General features: G+C 40.3%; 1 protein-coding gene across 3 annotated transcripts in view; it reads right to left on the bottom strand.

Moving 5' to 3' along the window:
- camsap2a (calmodulin regulated spectrin-associated protein family, member 2a) overlaps positions 1 to 20,410 on the bottom strand; it is a 176,099-nt gene that overhangs the window by 63,812 nt on the left and 91,877 nt on the right. For 2 of the 3 annotated variants that reach the window (XM_063063903.1, XM_063063904.1), the window contains exons 4-5: positions 9,342 to 9,425; positions 151 to 183 (exon numbers count right to left, since the gene is read on the bottom strand). In XM_063063903.1, the coding sequence (XP_062919973.1) occupies positions 151 to 183; positions 9,342 to 9,425 (117 nt within the window). The remainder of the gene's footprint in view (positions 1 to 150; positions 184 to 9,341; positions 9,426 to 20,410) is intronic. The other variant, XM_063063905.1, reaches the window with a different exon arrangement.

Here is a 20,410-nt window from a genome sequence, read left to right as displayed (position 1 = left end):
AAGTGAATAGCAGAGAGGAAGGTGAATGGCAGAAAATGATAACGGATCACAGCAGACAGAAAGCAAATAGAGAGTTAATTCACATGGGTTATTAATATGGTGAAAAAAAATCACAAATATAATGGATCACTACTCATTGAATTAACTTACAGGAACCAGTTTCCAATACCATTTGGTTGGAGACTTCACACGTAGCAGCATCAAGGAGAGAGAAAGGATGGAAGCAATGAGGGGGAGAAAAAAGAAAGTCACAATTTTGTCAAGATTCATATGAATTATTTCTAAATCCTTTACTGTTCTTCACTGAATGATGAAAAGATAAAATGATTTGAACAGTTTTGTGAAATATTCCAGGTACATTTGTCTCATTCACAACTTTGTATAATTCTGTCTCTCAATGCATGCAAACTATGAAGGAAAAATGGTTACACGGTTTAAATGAACTATAAGAAAAGCAGAAAATATTGGAAACACTCAGCAGGTCAGAAACAGAGTTTCTTGTTAGAACTGGGAAAGTAGAACAAATTAATTATAAGTTAGGATAGACATGAAAAAAGGCATATCTGTTGGGCACGTTTACCATGGGGATAAGTAGTGATTGATAGGTTAATGCCCACAGATAGACAGGTATCTCACCCTGCAAAAACTCATTTCAGGGAGGTAGCACCATCAATTTGCGGGAGACTTCCAGGAGAGGTGGGATGTCTGCAATAGAGTAGCTCCTTAGTTGCTGGCCAGCTAGTTTAAATAACGTTAGCTATGCTAATGAACGAATGACACCTGTTAAACTCACCTCAGCACGTCTTTTACAGTCTTAACCCACCATGGGCAATAGAAAAGTCGCTGTTGCAAACAGTGCAGCGAGCAACACTTGTCATTATTCTGACCCCTATTAGGCAGGGGTACACTTTGGCGTAGTCTGGGGTGACGTACGTTTTATATTTTTTCTTGGAAAACTCTGCCATGGCGCGCTCTCGCTTGCTTTCTCTCTCGCTCTCTCTCGCTTGCTTGCTCTCTCGCTCGTGCACTCTCGCTTGCTTTCTCTCTCACCCTCTCTCGCTTGCTTGCTCTTGCTCTCTCTCGTGGTCGCTCTCACGCTCTCTCTTGTTTTCTCTCGCTCGCTCTCAAAAAAATTGATTTCCGTGATATTGTATATAATTTGCGGGCATCAGGGAGTCACTATTAATATGCGGGAGACTCCCGGAACTTCCGGGAGAGGTGGGATGTCTGGTGTGACAAGAATACACATAGATTAAGATGTTAGCTGTCCTGTGTGATCAGCAGTTGGTCTGCCACCTGTCTTCAGGAGAGAGAGAGATAAGGGAAACAATGGAGCAGCATTTGGAGATGTGTAATGAAGGGACGGGAGAGAGAATAACAGAAGGAGGGAGCTGTCTAGAGCGGCCCCCCCTTTGAACCCTGAACTGTTTGAAGTGATGGACAGGCGATACCCCAGCAGGGGGATAAAAAGGGACAGGTTCACTAAGGCAGGACACACACGACACCCGAGGTAACGAGACCCTGGAAGCAGTGCGCCTCTCACAAGTCGGTGGGAAGCTTTTGGACGGCTGATCGCGGGATCAAGCCTTAGATGCTCAGGGTGGAAAGGCACAATCGGCGGGAACCTGGTGTGTGTCCACCCTTGCCTGGGTGCCAGGTTCAGCGCAGAGAAACGGTCGTATCTGGAAACGGAGGGGTCACGGTCGGTGACCTCAGATGACATCACAAAGGACTCGCCCGAAAGCTGACTGCGAAGGTCTGTGTGTGGAAGCTGTTTTGAATATTCATTCGTTTTGCTCTCTCTCCTTCCCCCACACTGTCCATCTCCCACGGCAGCGATTACTGCGAACTGAACTGAACTTTGCGTCACTTTGAAACTGGTCATTTGCCCCTAGACAACGATAGAGCTTGACTGATCCTGTTATCTTAATTCTGTGTACATGTATGTTTATCATTGCTGAACTGTTGCATTTATTATCCTTTCGATAAGAGTACTGTGTTGCTTGTTTCTTTAATAAAACTTTCTTAGTTCTAGTAATCCAGACTCCAACTGAGTGATCCATTTCTGCTGGTTTGGCAACCCAGTTACGGGGTACGTAACACTGGCTAGAGAACAACAATAGATAAAACAAATGTAAAATGTTGTGAAATATCCAGCAGACCAGGCTGTGCTCATGGAGAGAGAAAAAAAAAACAGAATCTGTATTGCAGGTAGATGACTTACAGCATAGATTGGAGAGTAATTGTACAGGCAGAGAAAGAGCATTACCAGAGATGTCAGATTCAATACTGAGCATTAAAGGTGTTCAGATGGATAGAGCATGCTCTGGAACAGCACAGAAAGCCACTGACAGAGGGTGGGAATAAAGGGAACCTTTTCTGCTTGGCTACTGGTGACTAGTGGTGTTCTGCAGGGATCGGTGTTGGGATCACTTCTTTTTACTGTTACACAGTATGTCATTGATTTGGATGATGGGATTTATGGCTACGTGGCCAAGTTTGAAGATGTTATGAAGATAGGTGGAGGGTCAGGATGTGTTGAGCAAGCAGGAAGGCTGCACAAGGACTTAGACATATTAGGAGAATGGATAAAAGAAGTGGCAGATAGAATACAGTGTCACCAAGTGTATAGTCAAGTACTTTGGTAGAAAGAACAAAAGTGTAGGTGATTTTCTAACCGGGTAGAAAATTCAAAAATCCAAGGTGCAAAGGGACTTGGGAGTCCCTGTGCAAGTTTCCTTAAAGTTACCTTGCAGGTTGAGTTGGTGGTGCAAGGCAAGTGCAATGTTACCATTCATTTGGAGGGGATAAGAATATAAAAGCAAAGATATAATGTTGAGGCTTTATAAGGCACTGCTGACGCCTCACTTGGAGTATTGTGAGCTGTTTTGGGCCCTTTATCTAAGAAGGGATGTGTTGCACTGGAGAGGATTCATGAGAAAAATTGAGGAATTGAAAGGGTTATCATATGAGGAGCATTTCATGGCTCTGGATCTATACTCGCAGGAAGTTAGGAGAATGAGGGTGAATCTCATTGAAACCTGTTGAATGCTGAATGGCCTAGATAGAGTGGATGTGGAGAGGATGTTTCCTGTGGTGGGGGAGTCTGGGACCAAAGGGCACAGCCTCAGAATACAGGGACATCCACTGAGAACAGAGATGAGGAGGAATTTCCTTAGCCAGAGAGTCGTGCGGCTGTAGAATTTTTTGCCTCAGGCGGCTGTGGTCAGGCCAGGCCACTGAGTGTATTTAAGGTGGATGCTGATCAGGGTTAGTCAGGGCGTGAAAGGTTACAGGGAGAAGGCAGGAGAATGCTGTTGAGAGGGAAGGTGGATCAGCCATGATGAAAGCAGGCTTGATGGCCTAAATGGCCTATTCTGCTCCTATATCTTATGGTCTTATAAATTATGGACAGGTTGGTCCAAGTGGAGTGTGATGGAGAACTTTAGCAACAGGCAACAAGACACTCAACTTTGCTGATATGCTACTCTGCGAAGTGGTCACCCAATCTGGGTGTTGGAGGAGAACAAATTCTGAACATGATTGTGCTACACGAGAAGTGCAAGCGAATCTCTGTGTTGTCTGGAAGGACTGTGAAGTCCCTGGAAAATGGGAAGGGAAAAGGTGGAAGGATAGATCTTCACATCTCCTGCAGTTGCATGAACATGACTGGCAGCCACATAGTTTGCAATATTTTTCTCTCTTTTAATCTATCTTTATTATTAATGCCACCATCGACAATAAATCACTACTATAGCATCCCTGATCTCACCCTATCACAAATATTCCCTTTGTGTTCCTTTCCCTTCCCACTCCTCTGAAATGCGATACTTGTTTTCTCTCTTTCCCAGTGGGCTGCTGAGGGGTCTTTAAACTAAAACATTAACTTTGTTTCAATATCCGTAACATGTTTTAATATGACAGCCAATGATTTTTTCCCGCAAAGGGATTCTAAATATTTTTCTACTCTTAGGCTGGTTCTTGCTTTGAATGCAACCGAAAATGTAAAATTTACAAAATATTTGTTTACAATAAGTGACCTTGGGATTTCCAAAACTAAACTACACAGATCTTGCTGAGTGACAGAGCTCCTGCAATGACACATTTGCTGAAGGAAATTCAGGCAAACTGGGCGGAAATGAATTTTCTGAAATCTTAAGTAAAAACATGTAAAAAGACACCACTGAATTTAGTTTCTTAAAAGTGCATTTCCCAGTTTGGCCTATTTGTTGACCTTTACAGAAACATTAAAAAGAGTATCTACTGGCTGGACTCTGTAGAATGGAAACTCCATGGAGAACGACTGCATAAGGAGCAGGTAACATTGCACAGTCTGCCAATTTACAGACACAGATCAAAAACTATCATCTGGAACACTGAAGTGTTGAAAGCCTTGTTAACTGAGGAGATTAAAAACTCCAACAAGGCCCAAAAAGCAAAAATAATTGTAATATCTCATGATCTTATCATGAATTAGTAACAACATTCATAACGAAACATCTTAATCACACCAGATTACTGGCATTGCATCTACATGCAGGGCTTTAAATATGGACTCACAAAGATTGCAGTCCAAGTCCAGCAACTCCGATGCAGAATGCATCACTTCACATACAGAGGTTGTCAGGTGCTGTCCAGCTGTTTCAGAAATACACTTAAAGACCACTTTCTGTATAACTCAGCAATTATCTCAAAAACTACAATATCAGCAGAGAAACTATTCACCTTACAGTATTTCTTTAAAAACAGAATGCTTCTATTCAACCACTTTAAAAATAGTTGGGAACAATTAATATTCCCTTATTTGTTGCACCAATAAATGCCCTCACAGGCAAGGGAAACAATACACCTGTGCAATGTTGGCTGAAGAAAATAACACTTTTATAATTAAACAAATGAATTCTAATTAATGTCATGCTGTTAAAATTCAACAATGTGGTTATAGTGATGGATTCCACGTACACCAGCAGTATTTCGGAAACAAAAGGAATAAGTAAATACAGACCAGGTGTAGCCAATCAAGGTCTCCAGAAAACACACATCCAGTCATTAATGTCACTCAATTTTTTTCCCCATTGTATTTGCCAAAGATCTGAATCCTGAGATATTATTATTATAGTGCACCTATAACCATATGAAACCTCTGAAAAAGTTCTTTTAAGTATTAAGTAAACATCATTAAATTACATATAAACATTAAAATGACAGCTTTTTAAATATATTTTCATTCAAGGGATGTGCACTTCACAGGCTGAGTCAGCACTTAATTGCTCATCTCTAGTTGCTTTGAGAACATGGCAGTCTACTGCCTTTTTGAACTGCTGCAGCTCTTGAGGTATGGGCACATCCATAATGCTGTGAAGGAGAGTTCTAAGGTTTTGGCCAGCAATGTTGAAGGAACAACATTCTTGCAAGTCAGAATGCTGTGTGGCTTATGTGGTGGTGTCCCCCTGCTCTTGAGGCCCTTGTCCTTCTCGCTTGCCGAAAATGTTTGGAAGGTGCTGGCCAACGATCTTGGCTGGTTGCTGCAGTGCAGCTGCACCCTGTGGATGGTACAAACCGGCTCTACCGTGCATCAGTGAAGTGAGTGAACAGTTGTGAATGGGACGCCCACCAAGTGGGCAGCTCTGCCCTGTGTGGAGCTGCTTGAGCTTGCTGAAGCTGTGCTCATCGAGGCAACTGGGAAATGTTCTATCACACTCCTGACTAGAGCCTTGTAGATGATGAACAGGATTAGGAGAGATGGGAGGCGAGTTACTTGCCACAGGATTCTGAGCCTTTTACCTGCCACACTGTGTATATGGATACTCCACTTTAGTTTTTGTGCATTGGTAACACCCACCCCCCCCAACACACATCCCTGAATATTGATAGTGGAGGATACAGTGATGCTAATACATCTAATGACAAGAAGTGAGCGATGGATTTTCTTGTTACTATCACTGCCTGGAACCTGTGTTACTTGCCACCTATCAGTCCTGGCCTGTCTTACTGCACTTGGTTGTGGACTCTTTTATTGTTTGGGGAGTCACGAACGCTGCTGAACATTGCGCACGTCACTGAATATCACAACTTTGTATTCTGCACTTTGGACAACTTCCTACATTGTCAGGTCAGGAAGATTTCATTGTTGTAGCTGTACTGAAACAGACTGGCCAAGCATGTGAAAAGTTCTGAAACATTAATTCTGTTCCTCTCTTCACATTTCCAGAATGTCCTGCTGAGAATTTCCATAATTTTCAGTTTCAGTTCAAACTCATAATATTAATAAATAAAGACTATAACCACTTTTAGTTTCATTTGTTTGGAAACTGAAGATTAGTGTACGAGTATTTTACTTGCCAGTCTGTTTCCCAATGATCCAAATAGAACTGTGATGCGTTAGCCGTTGAGGTTGGACCTCAGATTTACCTGTCCTATTACAGGATGTACTTTTGCATAAAACAACCAAACGAAGAACATCAAACAAAATATGTCTTATAGTTAACAAACAACAAATAAATAAATAATTCTGAGAACAAAACAGGAATTAGCAGGCTTTGTTTGCAAAAAAAATTTTGCAGGGTAATATCTAACACATAAGAGATGAGAAAAAAATGCAAAATACATGCACATGAGATGCACGGATTATAATTTTTTCCCTTTAATTCCTCAGAACATAGAACACAGAAAACCTACAGCACAATACAGGCCCTTCCGCCCACAAAGCTGTGTCAAACATGTCGCTACCTTAGAAGTTACTAGGCTTACCTATAGCCCTCTATTTTTCTAAGCGCCATGTACCTATCCAGAAGTCTCTTAAAAGACCCTATCGTATCCGCCTCCACCACCATTGCCGGCAGCCCATTCCACGCGCTTACCATTCTCCGAGTAAAAAACTTACCCGACATCTCCTCTGTACCTACTCCCCAGCACCTTAAACCTGTGTCCTCTTGTGGCAACCATTTCAGCCCTGGGAAAAAGCCTCTGACTATCCACACGATCAAAGCCTTTCATCATCTTGTACACCTCTATCAGGTCACCTCTCATCCTCCGTCGCTCCAAGGAAAAAAGGCTGAGTTCACTCAACCTATTCTCATAAGGCGTGCTCCCCAATCCAGGCAACATCCTTGTAAATCTCCTCTGCACCCTTTCTATGGCTTCCACATCCTTCCTGTAGTGAGGCAACCAGAACTGAGCACAGTACTCCAAGTGGGGTCTGACCAGGGTCCTATATAGCTGCAACATTACTTCTCGGCTTCTAAATTCAATTCCACGATTGATGAAGGCCAATACACCGTACGCCTTCTTAACCACGGAGTCAACCTGCACAGCTGCTTTGAGTGTCCTATGGACTCAGACCCCAAGATCCCTCTGATCCTCCACACTGCAAGACTCTTTTAATACTATATTCTGCCATCATATTTGACCTACCAAAATGAACCACTTCACACTTATCTGGGTTGAACTCCATCTGCCACTTCTCAGCCCAGTTTTGCATCCTATCAATGTCCCACCGTAACCTCTGACAATCCTCCTCACTGTCCACAACACCTCCAACCTTTGTGTCATTAGCCAACTTACTAACCCATCCCTCCTCCTACTCCTACCAAACTTCTGAGTGTAGGTGAGTAGTTTACTTATTCTTTATCTTTTCAATTAATTTCTTGAAGTTTAAAATGCTCTGAATTATTTTATATGTTTCATTTGATGACTCAAGCCTATTTGTGTTGCTTTTAGATGTATCCACTTGTTGGAGGCATCTGACACTAGCTCGGGACGTTGACTAGCAAGTTGTCAAAAGACTATCAGAGAGTTCTGGGAGCTGAAAAGAAGGGAGTCTGAAGATTCGCTGGTAGGAGGACTCTCTGGTGCAGAGGGTCAGCTTGGACAGGACTCCATATATAAATCATGTTTCTGTGGTTGGTGGGCAGCAACTAAAATCAGGGCTATCCCGCTTTACTGTCAGTTAATGATATCTTGAAAGAAAACAACGCAAAAACCAGTAAGGCCAAGAGTATCTGTGCTTGTCACATAGCTCTACAACATGTTGCTTTGTCTGTCATTCTCACATTCCACTGTTAAATATGAAAGTCTTCCATTCAAAAATCATAAATTGTTAAAAGTGACTACACAGTTTTTGTCACCAATATCCCCATCACCCAGGACATGCCCTCTTCTCATTGCTGCCATCGAAGGGGAGGTACAGGAGCCTGAAGGCACACACTCAACATTTCAGGAATAGCTTCTTCTCTTCCACCATTAGATTTCTGAATTGTCAATGAACCCATGAACACTTCCAAAATATTTCCCCCTCTTTTTTTGCACTATTTAATTCATTTCATATATATATATATATACACACACACACACATACACTTCTTATTCTCATTTACAGTTTTTATTACCAATTATTGCAATGTACCACTGCTGCAAAACAACAAATTTCTCGACATATGCTGGTGATATTAAACCTGATTCTGATATCTTTGGCAATTCTGTACATTTCCAAATTCTGTCCACCACTGTCATACTAATCTTCCTTTATGCATTTTGAATAACTAAAATCTGTATCAGGTCGATTTCTTGAATGCAAATCAGTATTATACACCATTACAGTTGTTACATAGTCAACAAGAGCCAATCTTCACCAGTATGATTTGCCTCTGCTGCTAACTGCCATGGAGTTTTGGCTGGGAAAATGTAACTCTTATGCCTTGGTCAAAAATTTGAGGGCTTTCACCAATTGACTTTCACCAAGATGATGTAAATTGATGTAAACTCTACATTGTGCTTCTGAACTGGTATGAAAAAAATCTGACTTCAGGAAATTGGTTTATGAACAGAATATGTGAAACAGTTGCTGTAATAATGATAACTGTTTATCTCTGATGATAATCTAATTCATATCACTAACTCAATTGGAATCCACCCAAATACTCCAACTCAGATCACTCAATTGAAACGACCTACATTTTCTGCATTCCGTCAATGACATCTGGGCTTTGTTTAATGAAATATTGAAGTCTGTCTTGGTATTTATACCATTGATTTTGTGCTGTTTCAAGTGCAAAGTTTACCTTCCAATTTGGTAGTTAGTTTACCATCACCCTGATCATGTGGTAGTGTTTTACAACACCAAGGAATACTGTCAGCATATCTCAAAGTGCAGCTTTTTATCCATAGAAAAGTGCTACCTTGAAAAAAATGACTTGTCAATGAGGTAATTCTAAGAGATAAATATTCATTCTGCTATTTGACAGGCAAAGGAGTTACACATTTGACCACTATAAAGCCCATATTTTTATATTCTCACATATTAAATTATTTTTTGAGAGACGAAGTTCAATCTCAGTTCCTACCCTTTGACTTCCAGATATTTCTGGCCCTTGAGGTCGCCTCAACTTCTGCTCTTGGGTAACTATTGCCTTCAAATGTTCATTTACCTAAATCAATCATAAAACAGAGAAATTTCAGATCATGCCCAGAACATCCAACACAGTTTTAAACATAAAGCATAAATTGGAAACAGATGAATTCAGGGAAATGTACGGAAGAAATGTGGCAAATGTTCAGGGGATATTTGCGCAGAGTTCTGCATAGGTATGTTCCAATGAGATGGGAAAGGATGGTAGGATACAGAAATCCTGGTGTACAAAGGCTGTAGTAGACCTAGTCAAGAAGAAAAGCTTACGAAAGGTTCAAAAAACTAGGTAATGATAGAGATCTAGAAGATTATAAGGCTAGCAGGTAGGAGCTTAAAAATGAAATTAGGAGAGCCAGAAGGGGCCATGAGAAGGCCTTGGTGGACAGGATTAAGGAAAACCCCATGGCATTCTACAAGGATGTGAAGAGCAAGAAGACAAGACATGACAGAATAGGACCAATCAAGTGTGACAGTGGAAAAGTGTTTATGGAACTGGAGGAGATAGCAGAGGTACTTAATGAGTATTTTGCTTCAGTATTCACTACGGAAAAGAATCTTGGCAATTGTAGGGTTAACTTACAGCGGACTGAAAAGCTTGAGCATGTAGATATTAAGAAAGAGGACATGTTGGAGCTTTTGGAAAGCATCAGGTTGGATAAGTTACCAGGAGCGGATGAGATGTACCCCAGGCTACTGTGGGAGGCAAGGGAGGAAATTGCTGAGCCTCTGGCGATGAACTTTGCATCATCAATGGGGATGGGAGAGGTTCCGGAGGACTGGAGGGTTGAAGATGTTGTTCCATTATTCAAGAAAGGGAATAGAGATAGCCCAGGAAATTATAGACCAGTGAGTCTTACTGCAGTGGTTGGTAAGTTGATGGAAAAGATCCTGAGAGGCAGGATTTATGAACATTTGGAGAGGTATAATATGATTAGGAATAGTCAGCATGGCTTTGTCAAAGGCAGGTTGTGCCTTATGAGCCTGACTGAATTTTTTGAGGATGTGACTAAACACATTAATGGAAGTAGAGCAGTAGATATAGTGTATATGGATTTCAGCAAGGCATTTGATAAGGTACTCCATGCAAGGTTTATTGAGAAAGTAAGAGGCATGGGATCCAAGGGGACATTGCTTTGTAGATCCAGAATTGGCTTGCTCAGAGAAGGCAAAGAGTGGTTGTAGACGGGTCATATTCTGCATGGAGGTCGGTCACCAGTGGTGTGTCTCAGGGATCTGTTCTGGCACCTCTACTCTTTGTGATTTTTATAAATGACCTGGATGAGGAAGTGGAGGAATGGGTTAGTAAATTTTCTGATGACACAAAGGTTGGGAATGTTATGGATAGTGTGGAGGGCTGTCAGAGGTTACAGCGGGACATTGATAGGATGCAAAACTGGGCTGAGAAGTGGCAGATGGAGTTCAAACCAGATAAGTATGAGGTGGTTTATTTTGGTAGGTCAAATATGATGGCAGAATATAGTATTAATGGTAAGACTCTTGGCTCTTGGATCAGAGGGATCTTGGGATCCGAGTCCATAAGGCGTTCAAAGCTGCTGCGCAGGTTGACTCTGTGGTTAAGAAGGCATATGGTGCATTGGCCTTCATCAATCATGGGATTGAGTTTAAGAGCTGAGAGGTAATGTTGGAGCTATATAGGACCCTGGTCAGACCCCACTTGGAGTACTGAACTCAGTTCTGGTCGTCTCACTACAGGAAGGATATGGAAACCACAGAAAGAGTGCAGAGGAGATTTACAAGGATGTTGCCTGGATTGGGGAGCATGCCTTATGAGAATAGGTTGAGTGAACTCGGCCTTTTCTCCTTGGAGCGACGGAGGATGACAGGTGACCTGATAGAGGTGTATAAGATGATGAGAGACATTGATCATGTGGATAGTCAGAGGCTTTTTCCCAGGGCTGAAATGGCTAGCACCAGAAGACACAGTTTTAAGGTGCTTGGAAGTAGGTACAGAGCAGATGTCGGAGGTGTTTTCTACGCAGAGAGTGGTGAGTGTGTGGAATGGGCTGCCAGCGATGGTGGTGGAGGCGGATACGATAGGGTCTTTTAAGAGACTTCTGGATAGGTGCACGGAGCTTAGAAAAATAGAGGACTATGAGTAAAGCCTAGTTAGTTCTAAGGTAGGACATGTTCGGCACAGCTTTGTGGGCCGAAAGGCCTGTATTGTGCTGTGGATTTTCTGTTCTATGTTCTAAACTTCTGACACTTTGTGTCATTTACACCATTGTTCTGTGATTTAACGTGCATCTCATATGTAACAGGAAGTGAAAAGTAACACATAAGAGGTGGAGCAAGTGGAGGGTGAGGGTTTTATTCTTTTTAATATTTTAAATAATGCACCCAAGGTACGGAATTGTAAGGATTTCACTCAACACGTCTGTCATGGGGAAAAAGCAGTCAAACCGTTAACAGCATTGGTAAAATTAAAACATTATGAAACTGATTTCAAACAAGAGAAAATCTGCAGATATTGGAAATCCAAGGCAACACACACAAAACGCTGGAGGAATTCAGCAAGCTAGGCAGCATCTATGGAAAAGAGTACAGTCAACATTTCGGGCTGAGACCCTTTGGCAGGACTGGAGAAAAAAAAGCCGAGGAGTAGATTTAAAAGGTGGGGGAAGGGGAGGGGAGAGAGAAACACACAAGGTGATAGGTTTAGCCAGAGCAGGAGGGATGAGGTGAAGAGCTGGGAAGTTAATTGCTGACAGAGACAGAAGCATGGAAGCAAGAAGAGGGGGGAGGAGCACCAGAGGGAAGCAATGGGGGGGGCAAGGAGATAAGGTGAGAGAGGGAAAAGGGGATGGGAAATGGTGAAGGGGGGGGGTGTCGTTCCATATAAGAAAAGGAGCCATTTTTTCATGTTGCCATAACAAATAATGCATTGTAAATATATAAACTGCTTCAGTGTATCAGTGTTATATCGCTGGTCTACCCATGTTTTGACTTCTAAAAATATCCAATTAAAAGTCAGATTAATTATATACCATTTGGTCTGCCTCACAGAAGACTGTAGCACAGACATCATATTTCTGCTGTTTCACCTATTTTCTGAACATTCTCTTCCACTTTTCTCCCAATATACTCAAAATCATAGTCTATTTATTTATACACCTATGTCTGCAATCAGAATCCTACAAAATGATTAGAAACTGGTAAAATTGCCTAGACTGTGTCCTCATTTGTCTTGAATTGTCCTCAGAAAACCTACCTCAGCTTCAGCACAATATCCCTTACGTGCCTATTTGCTGCGAAGACTACCTTTACAGATCCTTGAATTATTTTATCAGTCTGCTCCTGTGGGCTCATTAACAAGCAGGAATTGGGAAGCTTCATTTTTGTGAAACTCCTAGGGAAATTTTGACCCATTAACTAAGATTATGGAGATAAAATAGCTGTACAGTATGTCCTGATGCAGGGCTTCAACCAGACTCATTGAAAATGCCTTTCCTTCCGCAGATGCCCCTTCCACCTGGTGAATTCCTCTGACAGTTTCTCTTTGTTGCTCCAGATTCCAGCACCTGCAGTCTCTCGTCTTGACAAAAACACTTGTTGCATAACTATTTTGAAAAGTGTACTTAAAACACAACAGTTACTAATCATGAGGCAAGGGGGACCAGGGTGTAATTAGTTCCGAAATTCAAAGTGTACTGTTCAGAACCCTGTTACTTGTGTCAAACTCGAAATTAAAAGCTGCATTGGAGAGATAAAAATAACACAAATTTATTTATTTATTCATTCATTCAGATATTGAAATTATCAAATTTTTTAATTAAAATTTGAATTGAATTATTGATTCATTGAAATTATCCTGTCAAATGTATTAAAAATTCAAATCCTGTTTTATCAACCTGGACTTAAGTCACATTATTTTTGAAAATTTACTTCATAGATGCTTCTTCAAGTTAGTCTACAAAATTAAAAGAACATTGAATTTTTAGGTTTAGGACCACAGCAATTTTGAGCTTGGCTCCAATGGCGGTTATCTTTTGATATGAAGGTACGAGATTCAATTCTAGTTTTTAGATTCACATAAAATATCTACACATTTTTGCAGCAATTAGCTTCATAATAGAAGAATAATTAACACTGCAGTATCTGACAAGTTCATGTTTCCTGGCAGATAAGATTTCAAGGTGAATTAACAGGCAATGCAGAATCAGAGTACAGTTACGGGAACCTCACAATTTCACCTTACAATTACAGGAACGTAAATGCTGCATTTTATTCTTTCACCTTTTAGTTCAATTCTAATGTATATTGCACAAATCAGAGCCTTAGATGGTCTCACTTGGCACTTCATCTATGCACAGAAAATATCCCATGCACAGTTTTGAAGAAGAGCAGGTCAACATCACCAAAATAAATAGTCTTAACACTTTTACACAACAGTTTGTTTGTCCTGCAATCCACATATTGCTGTTGAGTTTCCTTCATGTGAAAGTGAGTACATTTCCTAATTATTTAATCAATTGTAAAGAAGCTTGGGACAAATTGAGTTCATGACAAAGACTCAATGAATTTCTTTATTAGCTAACTTTCTTTGCAAATCATAGCAGAAAGTCTAATTAGCCAACCTTGTCATGATAATGAAACTGTGATTACGATGCATTCTTTGGAAAAGATAGATTCTTTAAATATGCTGCTGATATGTGACAGCACTTTTTTAAGGTCATGCTTCTGAACAAGTTATGACCTGAAATTACAAAGGCCTCTCCTTGTATAGGGTGAGGCAGATGATTTATTCTTGTGTCATATATCTTAACTGAGTTTCAATCATCTCTCCCAGTCTGTTTCTGAACATTCAAGCAACAATAACCTTTGATATTATGATTATATTTGTGTAAAGGTATATTGCATTTTGTGCTTTTGTAGATTTAAGAACATTCTCGTTGCATCTACTTAAGCATGTCTTGTGCATACAGAGAATTCAGCAATAAAACAGCTTACAGTCAGATATATTTTTAGATAAATCATCAAAATTAAGCTTAAAATTGATATTCATAATTAGTGTTAAAAGCAAATCTGAACACATACCAAGGTTCATCCATAAAAGACTCCACACAATCAAGAAATTATAATAAGTATCAGGGTAGTCTACAACCAAACAAAGGAGTACGATAAAGACTGATCTCTAGTAGGTAGATGAGATTGTTAGGAACAAAAATGCTGTCGCTGTTGTAACTTGTTGTAGTTAGAATCACAATTCTATAATCATTCACAGATTCTACAGTTTGAAAATGAAATTAGGTATTTCCTTTAACTTTAAGGTAATGAGTTTTGCAAGTATTGATACTCCTGCTTCATTTACTATATGAAATGAAAGTTTGAGATTTCAAAGCATGGCGCAGCATATACACCAGGTAAATTCCTTTATGAATATCAATGAATTAGGTCCAGACCATCTATTCAAATGACTTAGCAAGAATGCACAAACTGCATGTTGATGTTTCAAAGGCTGCTAGATGCCTCACTATTATTGTTAAAAATACAACAGATGAGGACGGGCAGAAGAATAGCACAACATGGATGGTCTCTGAAGACTGAGTCAGAGTGAAGAATCTCCAGTGTTGAAAAAGTCCTGCAAGACAATACAAGCCTCAAATAATTATGCAGTAAACACTTTCAAGTGAAGCACATGTGAATTTTGAGATTTTTATCCTCCTTTTAAGTCCTTCCATGGCCTTGCCATTCTAGTCTCTACGATGTCCTCCAGCTTATTAACCTTTGGACAAGATCTGCCCTCCTCCAATTCTGGCCTCTGGAGTATTCTCAGACTTAGTCATTCATCTACTGGGTGCCAAAGAACTAATCTCTAGAATTCCATTGTTGAACCTCCCTGCCCTCAGCTCTCTTTCCTCCTTAAACTCCTCTTCTTTGCTGACTGCAGTTACAGCCTCACCATATCGTTCTGACTGTGCCAAATTTTATTTGACAATGTTCCCTGGAAGTGCTTTTGTAATGCACTGGTTCCATCAGAGTGATATATAAAAGCTGCATTGCACTTCTATGTCTTACAATACTATAAATAAATTTTAGTTGAAGGCCGCTTAGTCCTCTAAAGGCTATGGCATGACATCATCTCCAACACAGTGATTCTCTAAGCTGAATTGATACGTGCAGTCCAAAGTTCCCACTGTGCATCAGTATCTTGTTAGCTGTGATGCCAGAGGGCACAGCCTCAGAATACAAGGGCGTCCCAGTAGAACAGAAATGAGGAGGAATTACTTTGGCCAGAGGACAATGAATCTGTGGATTTTTTTGCCACAGATGGCTGGGGAGGCCCAGTCATTGGGTATATTTAATGTGGAGGTTGAAAGGTTCTTGACTAGGAAGGGTGTCAAAGGTTATGGGAAGAAGGCAGGAGAATGGGGTTGAAAGAGGTAATAAATCAGCCACCACACAAAAAAAAAATGCTGATGATCGTAGCAGGCCAGGAAGCATCTATAGGAAGAGATACAGTCGACGTTTCGGGCCGGGACCCCAGCATCTGCAGATTTCCTCATGTTTGCGTTTTTAAATAAATCAGCCATGATGGAATGGTGGAGCAGACTCGATGGACCAAATGGCCTAATTCTGCTCCTGTGTCTTATGGTTTTGTACCAGAATACTGATCTTAAGCTTCAGAAAGGCCCTGTTTTTAGGTACAACTGCAGAGGGCCGATGACAGAATTAATGTAGATAGCAAATGGAGAAAGAGTGGGCTAAAGCAACAGGAGGAGAAGGAAAGAGAAAAATAAACAAATTCTTGATTATTTCACTGTTGAAGCTCTTTGCTTTATAAAATTAACCTGCATTAAGCTCAGAACTCTTACTCTGAGTTCAAAGTAAAGTTGAATTCTTAAGCAAATAGCCTTTAATTATTTCACCTGATTATTAGCTGTTGGCATGGACAGAATATGTAAACAGCTCTGATTGCTTACTGTTTGAAGACAGTTAACCACAGAGGAACTCAAGAACATCTCTCTCAGTTTATGAAAAGCTGCATTTAAAAAAGCAGTAATTATGACCAGTATTTAGTTGATGATTATTAAAATACTTATATTGTTGTGAATTATACAATTCCTATTGTGCCCTCACAAATTCTTTTTTTTGGAAAAAGGAGGCTGAAACTTGCTTTCAACTCTGCTCAACTGAACACAGAACAGCCTTATGCTCTGAGAATTTTAGGTTAAGAACAGTGCAAAGACGTGAATAAAACTTGTTAAAAAGGCTGCAGTTATCAGAGAGACAATGAGGACCTGTAAATATTTTACATGAAGGCTATGATTTCTTTGATTTTCAGAGTCCTGACTGGTGGGTTTCTATTTTGGACAGAGCTTGGATGTATCAAATCAGAACAACATTATGATCCTTTCACACAGTGATATAATTGCTAGAAAGGAGAACTACAGCTACTTTCATTATATCAACTGGATTTCTGAAAGATACTGAATGAAGAACACGTCACTTTCGTGAAACATTGAGATATTTCATGCGCCCCAGGGACCAATTATACAAATGGTGCAGTCCTGCACTAGATCTGTCATTAAATCTGAGATCTGTGCGCATGGTAGAACTCAGCACGACATAAACAAGGAAAGGAAAAGTAGAATGTCAGAGAAAAGTAGAGAGAAACACAAAGTAAGCAAGAAAAAAATCTCGATAGATAGGTACAAAGGCAAGAAAAGGCAAAAGTTAATATGGAACATTCGTAGACAGAGACAGCGGAAATTACATTGGAAATAATGATAATAATAATAATAATCATCCAGCGAAATTAAAACAAATGTTATATCTGTTTTCATGGAAGACACAGAGGACCTCCTGGTAAAAGCGCAGAACTAGTCTAAAATCAATTAACAGCTTAAAGAAATACGTGTTAATCAAAAATATTGTTTGGTATAAATTAATAGTACTGAAGAATTTCTGAATATTCTAGAATGATCCTCAGAAACTGTAAGTCATACATAATCATAGAAATGGAGGGAGAAAGAAAACATTGACCACAGTTAACCTGACATCAGCAGTAGAAAAAATGCTAGAAACTACTATTAAGGAGCACTCAGAAAATAACAATAGGACTGCAAAGTCAACATGTGCTTCTGAAAGGAAAATCAATTTGGGCAAATCTGTTACATGGAGACTCTGCAGACGCCGGAAATCCTGAGCAACACACACAACATGTAGCATTGGAAATGTATAATCTGTTGAAAGTATTTGAGATTGTGATTAGCGGAACAGGTAAGGAGAACCAGCAGAGGTGATTTCTTTTGGACTTTTCAGAAGGCTTTGGTTAAAGCGTCACAGAAGACATTATCTGGACACTGTGTGATACTGGCATGGACTAAGGATTGGTTAGCAGACAGAAATCAAAGTAGGGTTGTTTTGGAATGGGAAGATGTAATTATAAGGCGCTGCACAAATCACTCATTCACAATTGATGTCATTACTTTGGGTGAGGACATTGTGTCACAAACACAAGTCTGTTCATAAGACAAAGATATAGGAGCAGAATTAGCCCATTGACTCTGCTCCATTATTCAATCTTAGCTAATTTTATTCTCCCTCTCAACCCAATTATCCTGCCTTATTTCCATAACCTTTGATGCCTTACTAATCAAGAACTTATCAAACTCTGTTTAACACATACCCAATGACGTGGCCTCCACAGCTAACTGTGATAATGGATTTCACAAAGGCAACACCCTCTGGCTAAAGAAATTCCTCCTCATCTCTGTTCTAAAGAGATGCCCTTCTATTCTGAGGCTGTGCCCTCTGGTCCTACACTCTCCATGTCCATTCTATTTAGGTTTTTCAATATCTGGCAGATTGCAATGAGATCCTAACTCATTCTTCTAAACTGCATTGAGTACTAGTCTAGAGCCACCAAATTCTCCTCATATGTAAACCCTTTCATTCTTGGGATCATTCTTGAAAAACTCCTCTGGACCCGCTCCAATGCCAGCACATTCTTTCTTAGATACGAGACCCAAAGCTGCTCATAACGCTCCAAAGGTAGTCTGAACAATGCGTTATAAAATCTCAGCATTACGTCCTTGCTTTTATATACTAGTCCTCTGAAAATGAATGCTAACATTGCATTTTTCTTCCTTACTACTGACTCAACCATCATGTTAACCTTTAGGAAATCCTGCACAAGGACTCCCAAGTTCCTTTGCACCTCTGATTTCTGAACTTGCTCCCCATTTAGAAAGTAATATACAGCTTTATTCTTTCTTTCAAAGTGCCTGACCATCACACATTCAGTGTTGGCGCGTGACCAAGTGGTTAAGGCGTTGGTCTAGTGATCTGAAGGTCGCGAGTTCGAGCCTCAACTGAGGCAGTGTGTTGTGTCCTTGAGCAAGGCACTTAACCACACATCACTCCTGTATGTTTATAGCCCAGAGGCGGCAGTTGGTGCAGTACGGACAAGACATGACAATCTGCCACTACTTTGCCCATCCTCCTAAACTGTTCATATCTTCTGTAGACTCCCTGCTTCCTCAACATTACATGCCCCTCCACCTATCTTTGTACCATCCGCAAACTTGGTCACAGAGCTCTCAATTCCTTCATCCAGATCATTAACATATAACATGAAAAGTAGCGGACCCAACACCAACCCCTGCAGAACACTACTAGTCACTGTCAGACAACCAGAATAAGCCCTCTTTATTCCCACTCTTTGTCTTCTGCCAATATTCTACCCATGTTTGTATCTTTCCTGTAATACCATTTGCTCTTATCTTGTTCAGCAGCTTCATGCATGGCACCTTGTCAATGGCCTTCTGAAAATCCAAGTCAGTCAAAATTGCCCCTTAAGTAAACCATGTTGACTTCATCCCGTTTAATTGTGTGCCTCTAAGTACTCTCATCCTTAATAATGGACTCCAACATCTTGCCAATTAGGCTAAAAATTCCAGAATCCAGTGATTCTTTAAAAATTACCACTAATGCCACCATGATCTCTTCAGCTAACTCTTTCAGAACTCTGGGGTCTAATACAACTGGTCAGGTGACTTTTCTACCTTCAGACCTTTCAGTTTCCAAAGCACCTTCTCTTTAGTAATAGTAACTACAGGTATGCATCGCTTAACATCCACGATACGTTCTGTGAAATCGAACGTTGTGCGAACACCATATTATATACTTAGCAAACCTATATGGAGTACTGTAGTGTCCCTGTATTGACTCAATAGCCAAGAACTTACACTAAAACTGTGCACTGTACACTATAATACATACATAGACACACTATATTTTTTATTTCATTTTAATCTTTTAAAATTTTTTCACTTTTTAAACTTTCATATAAACACTTTCTTAGCCTATATCACACACAATTTAGCAAAGATGATCAGGATCATCCACATCACTGTTCTCAACTTCCTCATAATGTTCCACTGGAAGAGTTTCAGATCGAATAACCTGCGTTTGGAAGCCACGATGCACTTTATGGTAATATTTTCGAAAGAAAATTAAGCAGAGAGATAACGCTACTACACTCAAGAGACACGCGATACATGAAATTGGTTACGTCCACTACATCACATTCTCTGATCGGGACTAGGGACGTATATGCGATCGGACGTTGTCCAAATGGACATTAAGTGGCACACACCTGATATACATACTTCTGTCTCAAATTTCTGGCACACTGCTACCCAAATTTGTGAACTCTTTGTGTGAACTAATCAACACAAGGTAATTTCAAGCTCAATTCTCACCTCACTTTATAAATCAGTTTTAGAAAGTATCTGACAAACTTCACACCTTGGTGCCAGAGATCTCGGTGTCTCAGTAAAAATTTGGTACACTCCAGCACTGGGGATGAAAGAAAGGTTAGAAACTGAAGAAATACATTTGGAGAACAATGGAGAAAGAAACCGGAAGAAAAGTGGAGATGCAAGAACAGAGTGAAAGGAATTCATGAAGTGAGAGAGAAGTCGAGATACAAGTGTAAGTGCAGATTTGTATGCTATTTGTATGCTGCTGTAAGCTGTG

The sequence above is a fragment of the Mobula hypostoma genome, chromosome 12, assembly GCF_963921235.1.
Source record: "Mobula hypostoma chromosome 12, sMobHyp1.1, whole genome shotgun sequence".
Classification (NCBI taxonomy): Eukaryota; Metazoa; Chordata; class Chondrichthyes; order Myliobatiformes; family Myliobatidae; genus Mobula; species Mobula hypostoma.
This window is presented reverse-complemented; position numbering and strand designations above follow the sequence as displayed.